General features: G+C 43.6%; 1 protein-coding gene across 1 annotated transcript; it reads right to left on the bottom strand.

Annotated features, from left to right (window-relative positions):
• Positions 1-7,828: 7,828 nt before the first annotated feature.
• aplnra (apelin receptor a) lies at positions 7,829-9,599 on the bottom strand. The gene has a single exon (XM_061071666.1). The coding sequence runs from the start codon at positions 9,460-9,462 to the stop codon at positions 8,377-8,379; it is 1,086 nt and encodes a 361-aa protein (XP_060927649.1). The 5' UTR covers positions 9,463-9,599; the 3' UTR covers positions 7,829-8,376.
• Between the last annotated feature and the right edge of the window lie 5,935 nt (positions 9,600-15,534).

The raw sequence follows: 15,534 nt of genomic DNA, 5'->3' as shown, positions 1-15,534 counted from the left end.
GCATTTAGTCGTGAAGCAGGCATGGCAGCAGCGTGCCTCGACGCCTGACCTTCACAATGGAAGGGATAGAGAAGGATGTGAAGAGGATCTTTGTGTCTAAAGGACGATGAGCCCTGAGCGGCCATATCCGGAGGGGACAAGAGCCCAGCACATTCAGGTCTGGCCAAGATACGCTGCCCTCGGAAGCAACATCTCTTGCTTAATGATACCAAGCAGCAGCAGCAGCAGGACTCATTACCATGCACTGTGCAGCAACACGGCCCTGGTCCTACCTTCAAATATCCATGATAGATAGACAGAATCATACATAAGCCATGACTGCGGATAAAGTCCGGAGAATTGGGTCTGGGTTTTGCTTTTCACACAAGCACAATGCAGCTGGAGGTTCTCTGCACAGATGCGTTCACAACAAATCCTCCACATTATTCAGATGAGGGGTGGTGCAGCAGGCGGAGGCAGGAAGTAATATATTAATTCAGCTGGGGATATCACCTGGTTTTCCTGACAACACCAAAACACTGGTGTTGGCTCTTATCGCCACAAACACTTCTACATGACACCGCTTTTTCACTGGGAGATATTTGTTTTCTTTTTCTTTTTTATCATTTTAGCGTCTGTCACATGTCGCTCCATCCAGCAGGAGATCCCTGCTTGAAAGTGTGGAGAATCCAGTGCATGTCTAAAAGCAGCTCTCCATACCTACGTACACACATTGTAAACATTATCAAGTTGATTCAACACAAAAACTTAAGTTCAAGTGCAGCCTCAAAAACAATAAACTCAACTTCAAGTTAAGTGTTGTTTAGCAAACAAAGTTAAGTTGTACAAGTTGTTGAATTATTTCATCTCACATTTTTCACATAAAATACCAACCTGCGTTCACACCAGTTACATTCTTAATTTATTTTAACTCAAGCAACTCAGCAATTGAACCTGAGTTTTCAAGTTCATTACGCTGATGTTTTTAGTTTCCCTTATTTTGTGTAATAATAGCATGTTTACCAGTTTCCATCAACATCACTCTGAATAAACTTGCAACTCATCTGTTCCAAACATACATACCCTGACCCTGAGCCTAACCCACACATAGATTATGTTTATATTTCCACATATGTGCCACATGTGTAAGAGGTTAGGCCTTTACAGTACAAGTTATATCCTCTTACTTATTTTCTCAGCTGACTAAAATCCTCCACACACCCAATCAGATCCAGTCAGTGGTGTAATGGGTGGAGTGGACATGACCCTGAACAACAGTGAATAACAATGACAGGCAGGAGGTGGGTGGGTGGGTGGGGGGGTCAATTTGAAAGCCCAGATTTCCTAATCACTTCTTGGAATGTGCCAAAAGATAACGACATTAGCCCAGAAACACTGATCTCATACAAATTATGTTCTTTGCTTCTTTTGTTCTCGATTGTTCTCAAGGTCCGAACAATTGCAGTGAGAGGCCACATCCAGGTTACACCAGAGATCACTGAGACAAGCTGATTTCAACGGGGGACCCCTGAGCAGACGTGGTAACAATTTAGCGTTAATTTATGGGGGAGGAGTCAAGGAGGGAGACTGGGGCCGTTGGTGTGTATTGGACACTCAAGTGGCCAATTTCGGGAGGCATGATTAGACGTGCTACGCCCCATTATTCGTGAAACCTTTTTTTGATAAGATTTGTGGCGACATGGCTCCGTTTCCAACGTCTGTGGTGTCTCATTCATCACTGTCAGCACAGATTCAAGCAGAGGGAAAAGGATATGAAGATAAATGAGGCTGTGAATGTGAGCGGATGGGGCCTTTAGCTTGTCTTCTCTACATCCAGAACTGCAAAAACAAAACCACAGGGGGCAAACTGTGAGGGATTCGCTCATTCTTACTTCACACTCACATCACAGCTTTAACTAACAGTTGTTTTCATTTTTGAATGATGAGACATTTATTGTCTTGGATAACTGTTTGGTCTATATGATTTTGGAAAATGTCTGTCATAGTTTTCCTGAGAGTGAGATGACGTCTGCGCTTGACTTGTTTTGTTTGACCAACAGCCCAAAACCCAGAGGTATTCTTATTTTACTATCATGGTCGATTAAGAAAACCGAGAAATGTGCACATTTGAGATGCTGCCGCCTGAGAGATAAGGCTTGTTAACGTTTTGAAAAATTTGTAAAAGGAATTATTTGATTTCAAGAGTTCCTGGTGAAGTCTCTGTTGATCAGCTAATTGATTATTTGTCTGGTGTCCTGATAACTGACAGCTTTGTAACATGTGAGTTTGTTTTGAAGGTAACAGATTAAGGAGCAGAGGGGTTGAGAGGTCACATAAATGAGACAGGAATGAAAATCTCCTTTTTTAAAGATGTTTCCACTGTAAACAAGTGTTGAAACATGGGTTTGGAGGGAGGAGGTGTCAGTTTTGACACAGAGAAACTAGTCTCCTGGTTTCTGTGTCAGGTTGGACCGACTGGTTTTGGGGGATCAGTGGCTCTGCTGTCTAGACTGGTCAGACACTTTATGTTATTAACTGTACACTGTAAGCCTTAATCCTGCGGACAGTCAATCACAAAGCTGTCAGTCCCTCAGTGAACAGGAACCGGGGCTTCAAAACAAGGCTCCTTGCACTTTATACCACCTGGTTTCCCGGTTAGTTTTTCTTCAGCCTTTTCTGTGGGTTCGTTCAGGATGCTGGTGTAAAGTCAGTGATGTGGTGATCCATAAAATGCTAATTAAACAACATCAGACTGGTGCGTCCTCCTAAATACTTCAAAAGGCTCATTTTTACTGGAGCCATATATTGACATTAACAGAGTAGAGAACATACATGGCAACATGTGTTCCCAGGGGTTTAACTTTTATCCTGGAAACACATTCGACTTTTAATTTGATCTTTTATTCAAAACAGCAGTTTCACTTTGATCGATACCATAAATCACAAAGATGGTTGGTATGAAGGCTCCCCAATAGTGAAGCCAATGCACCTTAATCCCCACCTGGTGGCTGGCTGCAGTATACAGTAGGTCATAAGTCATGTCTCCTCCATGTTAGTAGATGGGACATGGACCAAACCAAAAAGTCATATTAAATAACATTTTCTTAAACAGGGTTCATATCATTTAAGGTAGTTCTGATCACGCTGATGTAATATGTAACATAACACAAGTTTCTCCTGAAAGTTTGGTTTGAATTTGTTGTTTGACGAAATGACAGCTGAGACAGACTCCTGATTGGTCGAGCATGTGTATCTGCTGGACCTCGCTACTGTGGCTCCATGTCCCAACCTCCACTGAGCAGACGTGGCTCCAAAGATGGCAGCATTCCTATCCAGGATATTCTGACTTCATTTATAGATAGTGAGAGGAAAGGGAGATGGTTCTATATTTACAGTCTATGGTCAAAACACATTATTTTTGGCTTTTGAAGTAATAGTGGGCAAAAGCCAGGCCAACTGTTTCCATCTTTTTATGCTACGCTCAGCTCACTTGCTCTGGCTTCATTTATATTTATACAGATTTTAAAGTTGTAGTATTGATCTTCATGTCTAACTGTTGGTTAGAGAGCGAATGATCACATTTCCCAAAAATGTAAAACTATTTATTTAACAATAACAAAAAGTTAGAATAGAAAATATTAATAAAAACATTGTCATATCTAGTCACCTCTCTCCATGACTCCTGTTTGATTTACAAATAACAAAGAAAGTGAAAACAGTTGAAACGTTCAAATTCTAATGAGTGACAATGCTTCATTCTTCTTTGAATACATTTACTAAGAATGGAACACTTGAACATTCAATTTATCAGCAAACTGGTTTTAACTGTGTTTTGATCTGAACTGAATCGAAATCTGTGTTTTAGACAGTGAAGTATGTGATTTCATCTTCTCCTGTTGAACCTGCACACGTTAAACAAATGAGAGAGAACAGACATAAAATATTACAAATATAATTCTTTAAAACACACACACACACACACACACACACACACACACACAGAACCAAATGCAGGCCGAATGTAAACACTCTCATCCCCTATACTCGTCCCCTGTCCTCATTTTGTGGGTGGGGTCTGGTCGACCCTTTGTGCTCAATATCCACAGGTAAGACATAGAGACAGACAGACAGACAGAGGGACACCCAAAGCTATTTTTGATCTTTCAGAGGAAGGTTTGGAAGGATAATAAATAATGCTTTCACCCTTTTGAGTGGTTGTTGGTGTGTGTGTGTGTGTGTGTGTGTGTGTGTGTGTGTGTATGTGTATATGTGTGTGTGTGTGAGTGTATATATGTGTGTGTGTGTGTGTGTGTGTGTGTGTGTGTGTGTGTGTGTGTGTGTGTGTGTGTGTGTGTGTGTGTGTGTGTGTGTGTGTTATAGCCAGGCAACAGGTGGACGAACGCTGTAGAGAAAGTAGGGTTAGCGTTGACAGGCTGTGGAATGTGTCAGATGTCTGTTTACATGAGCATATGAACACACACACACACACACACACACACACACACACACACACACACACACACACACACACACACACATTGCGGAGTGCATTTGTTGCTGCTTGGGTGGGATAGAACAGCAGGGAGATCTGAGGATCAGCGTGCAGTTGCGTTTCGGTTCAGATGTCCCATTCGGGTGTGGCAGCTCACACTGACCACGACAACACACAGGACAGGCACCTGTGTGGGCTGTTTTAGTGTTTGGAGTTCGGAGGTACAGGCTGATGATGTTTCCATTCAGATAAAAGTCTGGTGACAGCATATATGTGTCCAGCAATAAAACCAACAATTGTCTGTGGATTCTAACCCTGATATGTGATGTCCCTCTGTGCCAGATAGAGATCTGTTGTTGCCACTGGCTGATATGCTCCTTCAGTATGATAAAAACTAGCACGGTAGTTTATTTTAGATGAATATGACATTGTCCTGCTGCTGTAAATGCTCACTAACTGACTTTATTAGTGTTAATTTACTGCTCAAAAATGTATCTCACCAGTCAGAACAATTGTGTTTTGGATTGAGATGCAGGCGAGGGAAGCTGGAAAGTGAGAGACCAACCAATCCCTTTTAGAGTTTGGTGTTTTCTCTGGATTTGTTGACAATAACAGAAATGTGGAATATCTCCAGCTTACTTTTTACTGAAGGTTTTGAAGATAAAGTTTTTCATTTCAGTTTTCAGTTTCAGTTTTACAGGGCTAGAGTGTAAATCCAATCTAAAACTCACTCAGTCCATAATAACTGAGTTATGCTTGCAACATGACGAAAGCGGTTCGACCCCATCCAAGTCTTCTCCAGGTTCAAACCTCACGGTGGAAAACAGACGGTCTTCCTCTTCAAAGTTCATCCATGGACCACTGCTTGTCTTTGTCTGTTAAAGTCACATAGATCACCCCCATCAAGGGCTTCAAGGTTTTGAAGATAAAGTTTTTCATTTCAGTTTTCAGTTTCAGTTTTACAGGGCTAGAAAGTAAATCCAATCTGAAACTCACTCAGTCCATAATAACTTCAAGCTCATGCATTTTTATTAATGTTATCAGATCTGGAGCATGTAAAAGGCTCCAGGGTGTTTAACAGCTGTTGGTCAGAAAAATGTAAAACTCTCCTGATAAGAAAAAAGTAAATCATTTTAAGAGGTCAGTGGATCAACATGGTTGACCTCCCTCTAAGAATACTATGAGGCCAGTGTAAAGCCCACACCCCAACACCCACACGCACACAAACAGCACACGCAGGCCACACACAAACACGGGCAACATTTACGTGCATTCTGAGGCACAACACAACTGTTGTTGATGTGCTGGCCGCGGCCCCCGTGGACCCCCGGTGCTTCGCTCAGCTGGTATTCTAGATGAGTTCTCCCCAAAGAGGACTTCCTGGCTAACAGCATGAGACAAGCTGTCAGCCCGGCTCATCTCTATAACAACAACAGGTCCGGCCAGTCCAGCATGCTCGATTGACTCCGCCCTACCTCCACTGTCCCACTGTCAAACGTACGTCAGCTAAAGATAAGCCAGATAAATGCTGAATTCCTCTGTTATGATCCTTTGTTGTTATGTTTTGCAATAGAAGTCAGGGTTATTGGTTCAATTCCCTTTGCATTTAAAATTTTAAACTCAACTGCACCTATAAATCCGCCCGAAAGGCATCTGACTGAAGCAAATGAAGAATAACTGTGTGTTTAAGTTTTCCTCTGGCTCTCTGTGTGCGTCGAGGCCTATACACATTCATCATAATGACCATCGGCTGATCCACTTCAAGCTGCGTAGCCGTCAAATCTGCTGCGTTTTTTTGCCAGGATGAACAATAAGTAACACATGATCTCTCCCACACAAAAGGCGAGATGAATCACGAGGCTTCGCCCTCTCGCCGTTTCACACATGTTGTTACTTTAAAGATGTGAGGCCACGCACACTCCTATAGCTGTGAGTTTTCCAACAAGTCTCCCAAAGCCAGGTTGCTTGTCCCTCTGATGCAAGGGTGGCAGGGCGTACCAGACCACTGTCGTCATGGTAACAGCAGTAAACATGCGGTGAAGATTGTGGAATGGTCATGGATAAAAGAAACCACGTTGAATATTTGTATGACTTTGATGCAGCCGGAGTTACCATGGTAGAGTTCGGTGGAAAACAACAGGTAACTCAGGGTCATGATAAGCTGCAATAGCACACAGACAAAGTTTGAAATCTTGTTTTTTTTTTTTTTACAGGTCGGTTTGGGGTTTTCTTCACCTCTCTCCCAAATTCTCCTTTTCACATCACCACCCCCAACCCCCCAACCCCGCCCTGCACCCCAGCAACTGCTCCAACTGCAATCTCTTTTCAGCGGAGACAAATATTGACTTGTTTGGCGGCCCAACCTCTGCCAGGATTAGAGACCCACTTCCCACCCCCCCCACTCTTGCCGCCGCCATCTCTAACGGTGATTATGTCCAACAGAGCTCATTACTGTCGACTCAAAGGATCCCTCAGAAGAGTCACTCATTGGTAATGACCCCGTTATTCAGTGACCATGTTGAGGTTTGTTTTGGCTTTACCTCCTGTGGATGGATGGTCCTTTTCTTTTTGTGACAGTAAATGACATTGTTGTATATGAACTGCAGTGGCCTTTTTACCTGTTACCCACGATACTTGCGTGGGGTCACAGAGTTTCAATTTCAAAAAAAGCTTTGATGGTAAGTCACAGGACTGCGTCATCCAACAGTTAAAGCACGGCGGCTGTTAGAAATCGCAACTGAGCATCGAATACACAACCCTCAGGATGGCCTGCGCTTTGCATAATCCGGTTACAGTCTGGATACTTGCTGTGAATCAATAGAGATTAGGGATCTATTAGTCTGAAGGTGTAACACAAATACAAGGTATTCATAGCAAAGCCTTAAGCCGGCGGAGATACTTAATACTGAAATAACAGGACGGTGTAATGAAACTGCACTTTGAAAGAAAGACCCTCAAAAGACCCTTTTTATGTGCAAATACTTAACATTTGGTTTTTAAAACTACAACTTTCTCCACTTTTACATTTGCATTTCCAAACTTTTTCACACACTCAATGAAATTAAAGAGATTCTGGTTCATAGAGCACGTCTTTAATACAGTAGTTAGTTACAGTGATGTCAAAAAATAAAACATGTACATCAAATTGGAACATTTTATAAAGTTCCTCTGTCACCTCTTCAGTGCCTTGACCACACTGCAACCCCCCCCCCTTCCATCCCACCAACCCCACCCCGTTCCTGTTACCCAACATTTGTCAACTGCCATCTGCCTGTCTGCCCCCGTCTCCTCTCCACAAACTATATAATTAAGCCGCAACACCTTTTCTCCCCTTACGCCCCCCCCCCCCCACTCCCGCAGACTCCCACTATCACAAACAACAATCTCTCAGGATGACACTGCTCTGTTTCCCTGCTCACACATTTCTTTAAAACAAGTGCTTCTAAAACAAAACAGCATTTAAACAAAATGTCATGGTATGAAAATACTGTACAGCTTTATGTTTGATCCAGTTTAAAAAGACTTCTATGCAAAATCCATTCACAATTCCTACAGTTCATCTTGTGTTTTTAAAATCAGACATTTCGGGCACCTTCCATGATACAGTTGAGAACTTTTGTAGAGCAGGACAAAACAAAAAAATAGATATTTTTTCTCTGAGAATTCGATCAACAGAGCAGCGAAGGAGTTCAGCCAGCTGCCTCCAGCTGCTCGATGACACCTCTCACTGCAGAACAGGAGGCACATGTAATGGATTTCATAACTGTGAGCGGTGGCAAGTCAAAGTTCATCATCTCATCTTACCAGCTTCGAATAACGGACACGTAAAGTCTGTGTTTTCAAGTGTTCCAGTGGTGGGAGCTGGGACCGTCCCGCAGTGACCGCTCCACCTTCCCTTTTACTCTCTACACCTTTGTGGCCAGAGAATGAATCTCTGACTTCTGAGTCTGGGCGCTCAGCGTGGAGGACATGGAGCTCATCTGGCCATGCATGGCCTTCTTCAGGTTGAGCAGGCACAGGCACTGGGAACGAAAGCGCAGGTCAAAGAAGGCGTACAGGAACGGGTTGAGGCAGCTGTTGACGTAGGCCAAGCAGGTGGCGTAGGGGTGAGCCAGCAGCAGGAAGCGCAGGAAGCCGCAGGAGTTGGGAGCCAGGTTCAGGTAGGACAGAGCGTCCATGCTCTTCAGCACATGAAAGGGAGTCCAGCAGAAGGCAAAAACCACCACCAGCGTGGTGATGATCTTCAGCAGCCTCTTCTTCTTCTGGTCCTCCTTGCGCAGGTTGTTGAAGTGACGTGTGACTGTGCAGCCAATGAAGCAGTAGAAGATGGTCATGGCCAGGAAAGGTAGAAGAAAACCCAAGGCGGACGAGGACAAGCTGAGTCCTGCGATCCAGAAGGACTCGTGCCTCTGGTTCATGGTCACTATGCTGAAGTCCATGGCGCATGTGGTCCGGTTGCTGTTGGTGTCGTTCATAGTGGTGCGGAAGAGCAGCGTGGGCACAGCCAGCAGGCCGGACAGCAGCCAGATACACCCCAGGGACGCCAGCATGGTTCCCCGCGAGCGCAGCCTGCTGCTGGACAGAGAGTGCACGATGGCCAGGTAGCGGTCAAAGCTCAGGCAGGTGAGGCAGAAAACGCTGGCGTACATGTTGACCAGCACAACGTAGCTGCTGATCTTACACAGAGCCACGCCGAAGGGCCAGTGGTAGCCCAGCGCTGTGTACACCGCCCAGAGAGGTAGGGTCACCACAAAGGTCAGGTCAGCGAAGGCCAGGTTCCCGATGTAGACATCAGCAGCTCGGCGTTTGGATTTCGACCTCCAGACGGTGAAGATGACCACGCCGTTCCCTGACAGGCCCAGGATGAAGATCAGCATGTAGAGCACCGGGATGAGGGAGTAGGAGGGCTCCCACTCTGAGAAGTCACAGACAGTCTCATTGTCATCATAGTACTCGTAGTTGTCAACATATTCCCCAGTGGCGGACTCCATGCTGCACAGTGGAACAAAAAAAGGAAGAAAAGAAGAAGAAGATAGAGTCCGGTACGGTTCCAAGGCTGCTGCGGTGAATCAAAGAGTAAATCAGAGAGTCACAGAAGCCGGGTGCTGCTGCTGCTGGAGGAGACAGATCGTGTGTGAGAGTGAGTGACTGACTGCTGGGGCTGTCTGCCTTTTTAAACTCGGCCCTCCACACACACCCCCAGATCCCTCCCAGGACGACCCCTCCACCCTGCCCCCCTCTCCCTCCCTCAAGTCATCCCTCGGCCCTCCCCCCTCCTCCCTCTCTCTTTCCCTCTCTCTCTCTCTCCCCCTCTCCTCTTCCTGGAGGACGAGGACAAGTTCTCCCTTGTAGACAGGTCATTCTCTCATTACAAATTATAGATCAAGTTTGTGAAATGGGAGAATGGAACTTTGAGAATGGAAGGTTAACAAGAGACATCAGATTGATTTAGCCACGTTTTTTCTGTTTGTGCACCAAAAAGAAAAGAAAAGATTTCAACTAGAGACTGTGACCAAATACTACTACTACTGCTACTACTACTACTACTACTACTACTACTACTACTACTACTACTACTACTACTACTACTACTACTACTACTACTGCTACTACTACTACTACTACTACTACTACTACTACTACTACTACCGCTACTAATATTGATAATAATAATATGACTGAAGATGATGTCCTCAAACTGTTAATTAAATCAATCAGTGGTGTAAAAAATGAAATGAAATGTAATCATTCATCATGTAAACTGATGTCACACCCTGCATCACTCTCTTTCTTCCTGTAACATCTTTATCCTTTAATCTGTGGCTACTTTTGTCAGTTGTTTCACTTCCCCAGTGTTTTCTGTCATCTGAAAGAATGGGTTCTGGTCTGGTCATGTGCCAAACAAGTCAGGACATTTCAACTCTGGTTTTTACATGACAATCACTGCATGTTGAAAAGCTGTTAACAGCCTGATGAGTCACATTTAGTCATTTCTGGTCAAAACGTTGGAAAATTCATTGGGTTGCTTCAGTTTAAAAAATCACAAGTTTAATGAAATGCTTCAAAATGGGGAAGTAATTAGATCGACAGCGAAATGCAAAGCGTTTGAAGATTAAATCAAATGTCAGCAGGCCGCTCAGCTCGGGGGATGTGTGAATTCAATTCTCAAGTCTCAAGGATTCATTTCCATGAGAAAGGGACAAGCAAACACACCAGGCTGAAACAAAAACAAAAGGAAACTTCAAATTGACACCATCACACTAAAAAAAACTGTTCTGCTAAATCCTGTGTTCATTTCACTTCACAGCTGATTGTTTCATATCAGAAGTTAATGCAGTGAAACTTTTAAAACAGTTAATAGGTAAGTTATCCTGTGTTTTTCATACTAACAATAATACTAAATTGATTAATAACTGTTCTCTAAGTAATCATTTTGTGAGGATTTCACATAAAGCACAAAGAATAACTACAAAGGCACTCAGTAGAGTCTATAAATCCACCCAGGCCCCTTATTAAACCATATTTATATTCACTAGGTCCAGAATCTTATTTGGATCTGCACCAAGTTTCAGACACTCATAATTATCAGTCCCTTAAACACAGTTCTCCATCAAGAAATCAATAATAATACATAAAAAAAGCCTTGTATTTGTGTAATCAACGCACAAAGAAAATGCAGATGTAAACCTAACCTCCTTAACAAAGTCATAGGAAAAGCTCTGAAACACAGAAAGTACATGGTTACAGGAAAAATAAAAATAATGAGTTGTATCAATCAGTGTTATGATTCCAAGCCAGCTCAAATCAGTCACATGTCTGAGCGAGCTGAAGATATTTACAGCAGGTTTAGTTTGGATATTCTTTCCAAAACCGGCCTCCTAGTGGTGAGAGCAGGGCCATGGCAGATTATTATTATACTGTAAATGCATTGGCTCTGAGATATGTGTCAAATGACAGGAAAAGTGTTTCTGGATCATAACTTTTAGCCTGTAGTGAGTAAATGCTGATGGTGCTAGTGAAACACGGATGAGACGTTATCCTTCTTTCAACAATGACAAGTAGTTGCTTTTCCAGTTTTCTGTCTCTATGGAAACACAACTGCTGCACCGCAGATAAGATGAGGAACTCTGAGCTCTATGTGATTGAAGTCATCATGAAACAGACATTTAAAACTTTTTCTATATTAGTGAACATGGTGAAATCTTTGTTTCCTCCTTTTTTGACTGTTAATAGTAAAAAAAAACCAGCACAATACTTATTCTGATACTTTTTTAAGAGGCCAGCCCTAAACCTTATCCTGATCCTAAACTTAATCCAAATCTAACTCTAACCCTAAAAGCAAGTTTTAACCCTCAAACCTTTCAAACCCATTGAAAAAGTGAGGGCTGGCCAAATGGCTTCACTTTACCCAAATGTCCTCTGTTGGGTTCAAAATGGCCCTCAAAAGATTAAAGTAAAGTACACACACATGTTGGTACAGCTATCTTAGTGAGGACACTCATCAGCAAAATGTATTCCCTGACCCCTTACCCTAACCTTAACCATCCAAACTAAATGCCTTACCCTAACCCTTAACCTAACCTAAAGCTAATTCTAACCTAAAACCAAGACTTAACCCCCATCAGACAAATAAAAGGGGGGGTCACAAAGTGAGGAACGACCAAAAGGTCCTCACTTTCCCAAAATGTCCTCACTCCGTAGGCTGTAGGCTCAAACTGGTCCTCTCAAAGATAGCTGTAGAAGAGCACACACACACACACACACACCAGGTGGGTCCCACCTCTGCTCCCCCCCCCCCCCCCCGGGGAGAGGATTGGGCTCCTGCGGCTTCGCAGGCCCGATATCCGTTAGACAAATAAATTTGCAAATTTCAAAAATAAAGGTGAGCAGATAAGAAACAGATGGTCAGATTAGACCGTCGTCTTGGATATCTTCAGAGGAGCTCCTCACTTGTTAATCAGAGTCTCTCTAGGTGCCAAGATAAAGTCCCCGCTGCTGATCCTGGGCTCAGTTTTACCATGGGGGGGGGGTGGATGGAGGGGGGAGGATGATTATCAGCTGGGTGTGAGGATTTATTTACATTTCTCCTCTAATTCAATAAGTAGCATCCTCTGCTTTTACTCTGCATGTCATATTTTCTTACCATGCTGCAGCTATACGTATATAATCTTACAGCTGCTGCGCTCTCAGGGTCTCTCTCTCTCTCTCTCTCTCTCTCTCTCTCTCTCTCTCTCTCTCTCTCTCTCTCTCTCTCTCTCTCTCTCTCTCTCTCTCTCTCTCTCTCTCTCTCTCTCTCTCCTCGGGCCTGGACCACACATGCGTCCCCGCCGCAGCTGTGGCTGCTTTTGATCCGAGGCTGTAATCACCCTGCTGCTGTGATAGGACTGCTTCTGTCTCACTTATTGTGTTTGTGTGTGGACAACATGTGGCCAAAGTCGATGCTCTCACACGCTTTGAAGAGAGAGAGAGAGGCTGGTGTGTGATATCCATCTTCACTGAACCTCACTGACGTCACTGACACGGGGACACGAGGGACATTCAGTGTGTCAGCTCCAGTCTTGTCAGGGGAGGAGATAAGTGATCGAAGGTGTAATCTGTGACCCGACGTTTGTTTGAAGTGTAAAAATTGTTGGCAGCACACACCGAAACCCCCCCCCCCCCACTTCATTGATTTGTGGCTGGGGCAGCAGACCCCTGGTCTCACAAATCATGTGGCGGGACTTGGGGGACCTGGGGTCACAGGGTGGTGTCGCTTGAATTACCGTGGAGATGAGATGCCTCTTTAAGCGTGCACCGTCCCTGCTGGAAGCTTCTTTATGTGGAATAAAGACAATAACTCATTGTGAGCATTTCTTGGCGTGTTCATGGACACGCTCCTCCGGTGAGCGTCAGCCGGAGAGCTTTCACGTCGGCTTGCTAAGTGCCGACTCTGCCGTGTCAGACGATGTCGCACTCCTGTGCCACCGCCACACCCTCAGATGCACCAGGGCACTGCTCCTGCTGAGGGGTTTGCTAATCATGTTGTCAAACTGCAGGTTATCTGAGGATCTGTTGTGCCTCTGCTGCTCCACTTTGAAATCAGCCACTGCACTGAAATTTAAAAAAACCATCCTCATAGTGTTAAATGGAAAGATCTGAAAACATCTTGCAGAGGCCATTGTACTGGGCGGTTCACGGCTAATGAAAGCCGTATGGTCGAGGTCAGCCGTATCACTAGCAGCTATCTTTCCTCCACATCTGCCTACTCTCCACCCGAGCATTGAACCGAATACGGAGCTCCACCCAATCATCAGAAGTGTTCGTGCTGATAAGGCCGCTCTATTGTTTCATTTCTGTCGCTCTAAGCACTTTTCTCTTAATGAGCAATGCACCTGTTGATAGAGCGCTCCTTATAGTTTCATCTCCTCTTCGCGATTTGATTAAATCAACAGATGCGTTTTCTTTGTTTACGGTATAAACTTGGCACCAAGAGATTTTGGTGACTTTTCTGTGCGTCTGGATTGTTGACCTTTCTACATTGAAGATGGAGACATAATGAACCCTAATGTTTCACTTGTCCGCGTAAATCAAACTTTATTTGGATGCTCCCTTTGAATGAGAGAAAGACTGCAACATCAGGATTGTGTAACCAAATGAAACGTTAATATGTTGATGAAACAATAATTTTCCTTAAATCAGTAACGACTAAAACCATGCAAGAATCATTGTCCTTTGCAAACAAATTTACATTTTACCTGTAGTATAACACAAACTACAGATGTTCGACTTTATACAAAATTATATCAAGATACAAAGCTGTCCTATCAGTTGATAGTGATGTTTTAACTTTAGATTTAATCTACGGCCAGTTCAGATTTGATAAAATAAGCGTTTCTGTTTTTATTCTTTCTACCTCAATATTTTTTATTTTATTCTATTGTATTGTATTTTATTGTATTCAAATATACCGGCTGCTATGACAACTTAATTTCCCTTCGGGGATGAATAAAGTAATCTATCTATCTTGTTTTAAACTCTCTTTATGAGCAGAGAATGACAAACACTTGACAAACAGAAAAGCATTTTACAATCTGAGGATCACTCTTGTTTTGTACCTCCTCACTCTGCTTACATAACACAGCATCAAATATGATTGTTATAATGCTTTTGAAAATTACATTGCATTCATGATGGATGTTGTATTATTGCACGAGGAAGACTGATGCTCATAAAAATAAGTTTGAGTCAATTCCACTTCATGCCCTATTTGATTTGGCAGTATGAAGAGAAAAAAATCTTCCAGACTCACTTCGTTTCAACTCCCCCCCCCGGTCAGTGAAGTGTGCGTGCATCAAAGCATAGTTTTCCCTGGATGGCTCAAGTGGAACGAAGGGTTTATCTGCAGCAGAAGTCATGCTGTCTGTGCCTGGGAGACAGTCGGGCTTGACATCTGTATCAAAACCCAAACATGTCCGAGCCTCAACGCCAAACTGCAGCCCTGTTGGCTACCCTGCATTGTTGTTGCCATGAGAAAGACTGTTTATTTACCACTTATCTATCTTCCTTCTTGTACGTCTGCCAAGTACACACACACACACATGCAAACTGATATACACACACACACACACACGCAAACCGGTACACGCACACAAACATACAAAGCATTTGAGCGGTAATTTATGATTTTAAATGTAAGCCAGCAGCTGTCCAGTGGTGATCTGTGCTCTTCCAGTAGTTTGTTCAGGAACAAGGGGGTCACAAGGTGTTTCCCTTCTCGAGACCCTGGACCTCCCCCGCACCCATCCTCTATCTGCCGCCTACACTGCGTGTGTCAATGGACAAAACAGCAAGCCCCAGGATGTGCTATAATAGGACAGTTTATCCTCTCCCACTGAGATGCTTCTGTCACACTTTTGTTTTATAGCTGCCTAGCGTAAGCTATTTATTCAGTAGATGTTGTGATTGACTGACTGTATAAATATTATTTTTTCATCTTGCCACAAACAGTTTTTGTTTGTGCAGCAGAACTATTAATCAGGTCAGAGCAGTTTCGTGGACAGTTCTCATATCTTGTAATTCTTCCC

The sequence above is a fragment of the Limanda limanda genome, chromosome 5, assembly GCF_963576545.1.
Source record: "Limanda limanda chromosome 5, fLimLim1.1, whole genome shotgun sequence".
NCBI classification, from domain to species: Eukaryota; Metazoa; Chordata; class Actinopteri; order Pleuronectiformes; family Pleuronectidae; genus Limanda; species Limanda limanda.
The sequence above is the reverse complement of the archived record's forward strand: the minus strand, read 5'-3'. Positions and strand labels throughout refer to the sequence as shown.

Excerpts from the sequence above, each read along its gene's own strand:
- aplnra (XM_061071666.1), bottom strand. The coding sequence starts at position 9,462 with ATGGAGTCCGCCACTGGGGAATATGTTGACAACTACGAGTACTATGAT.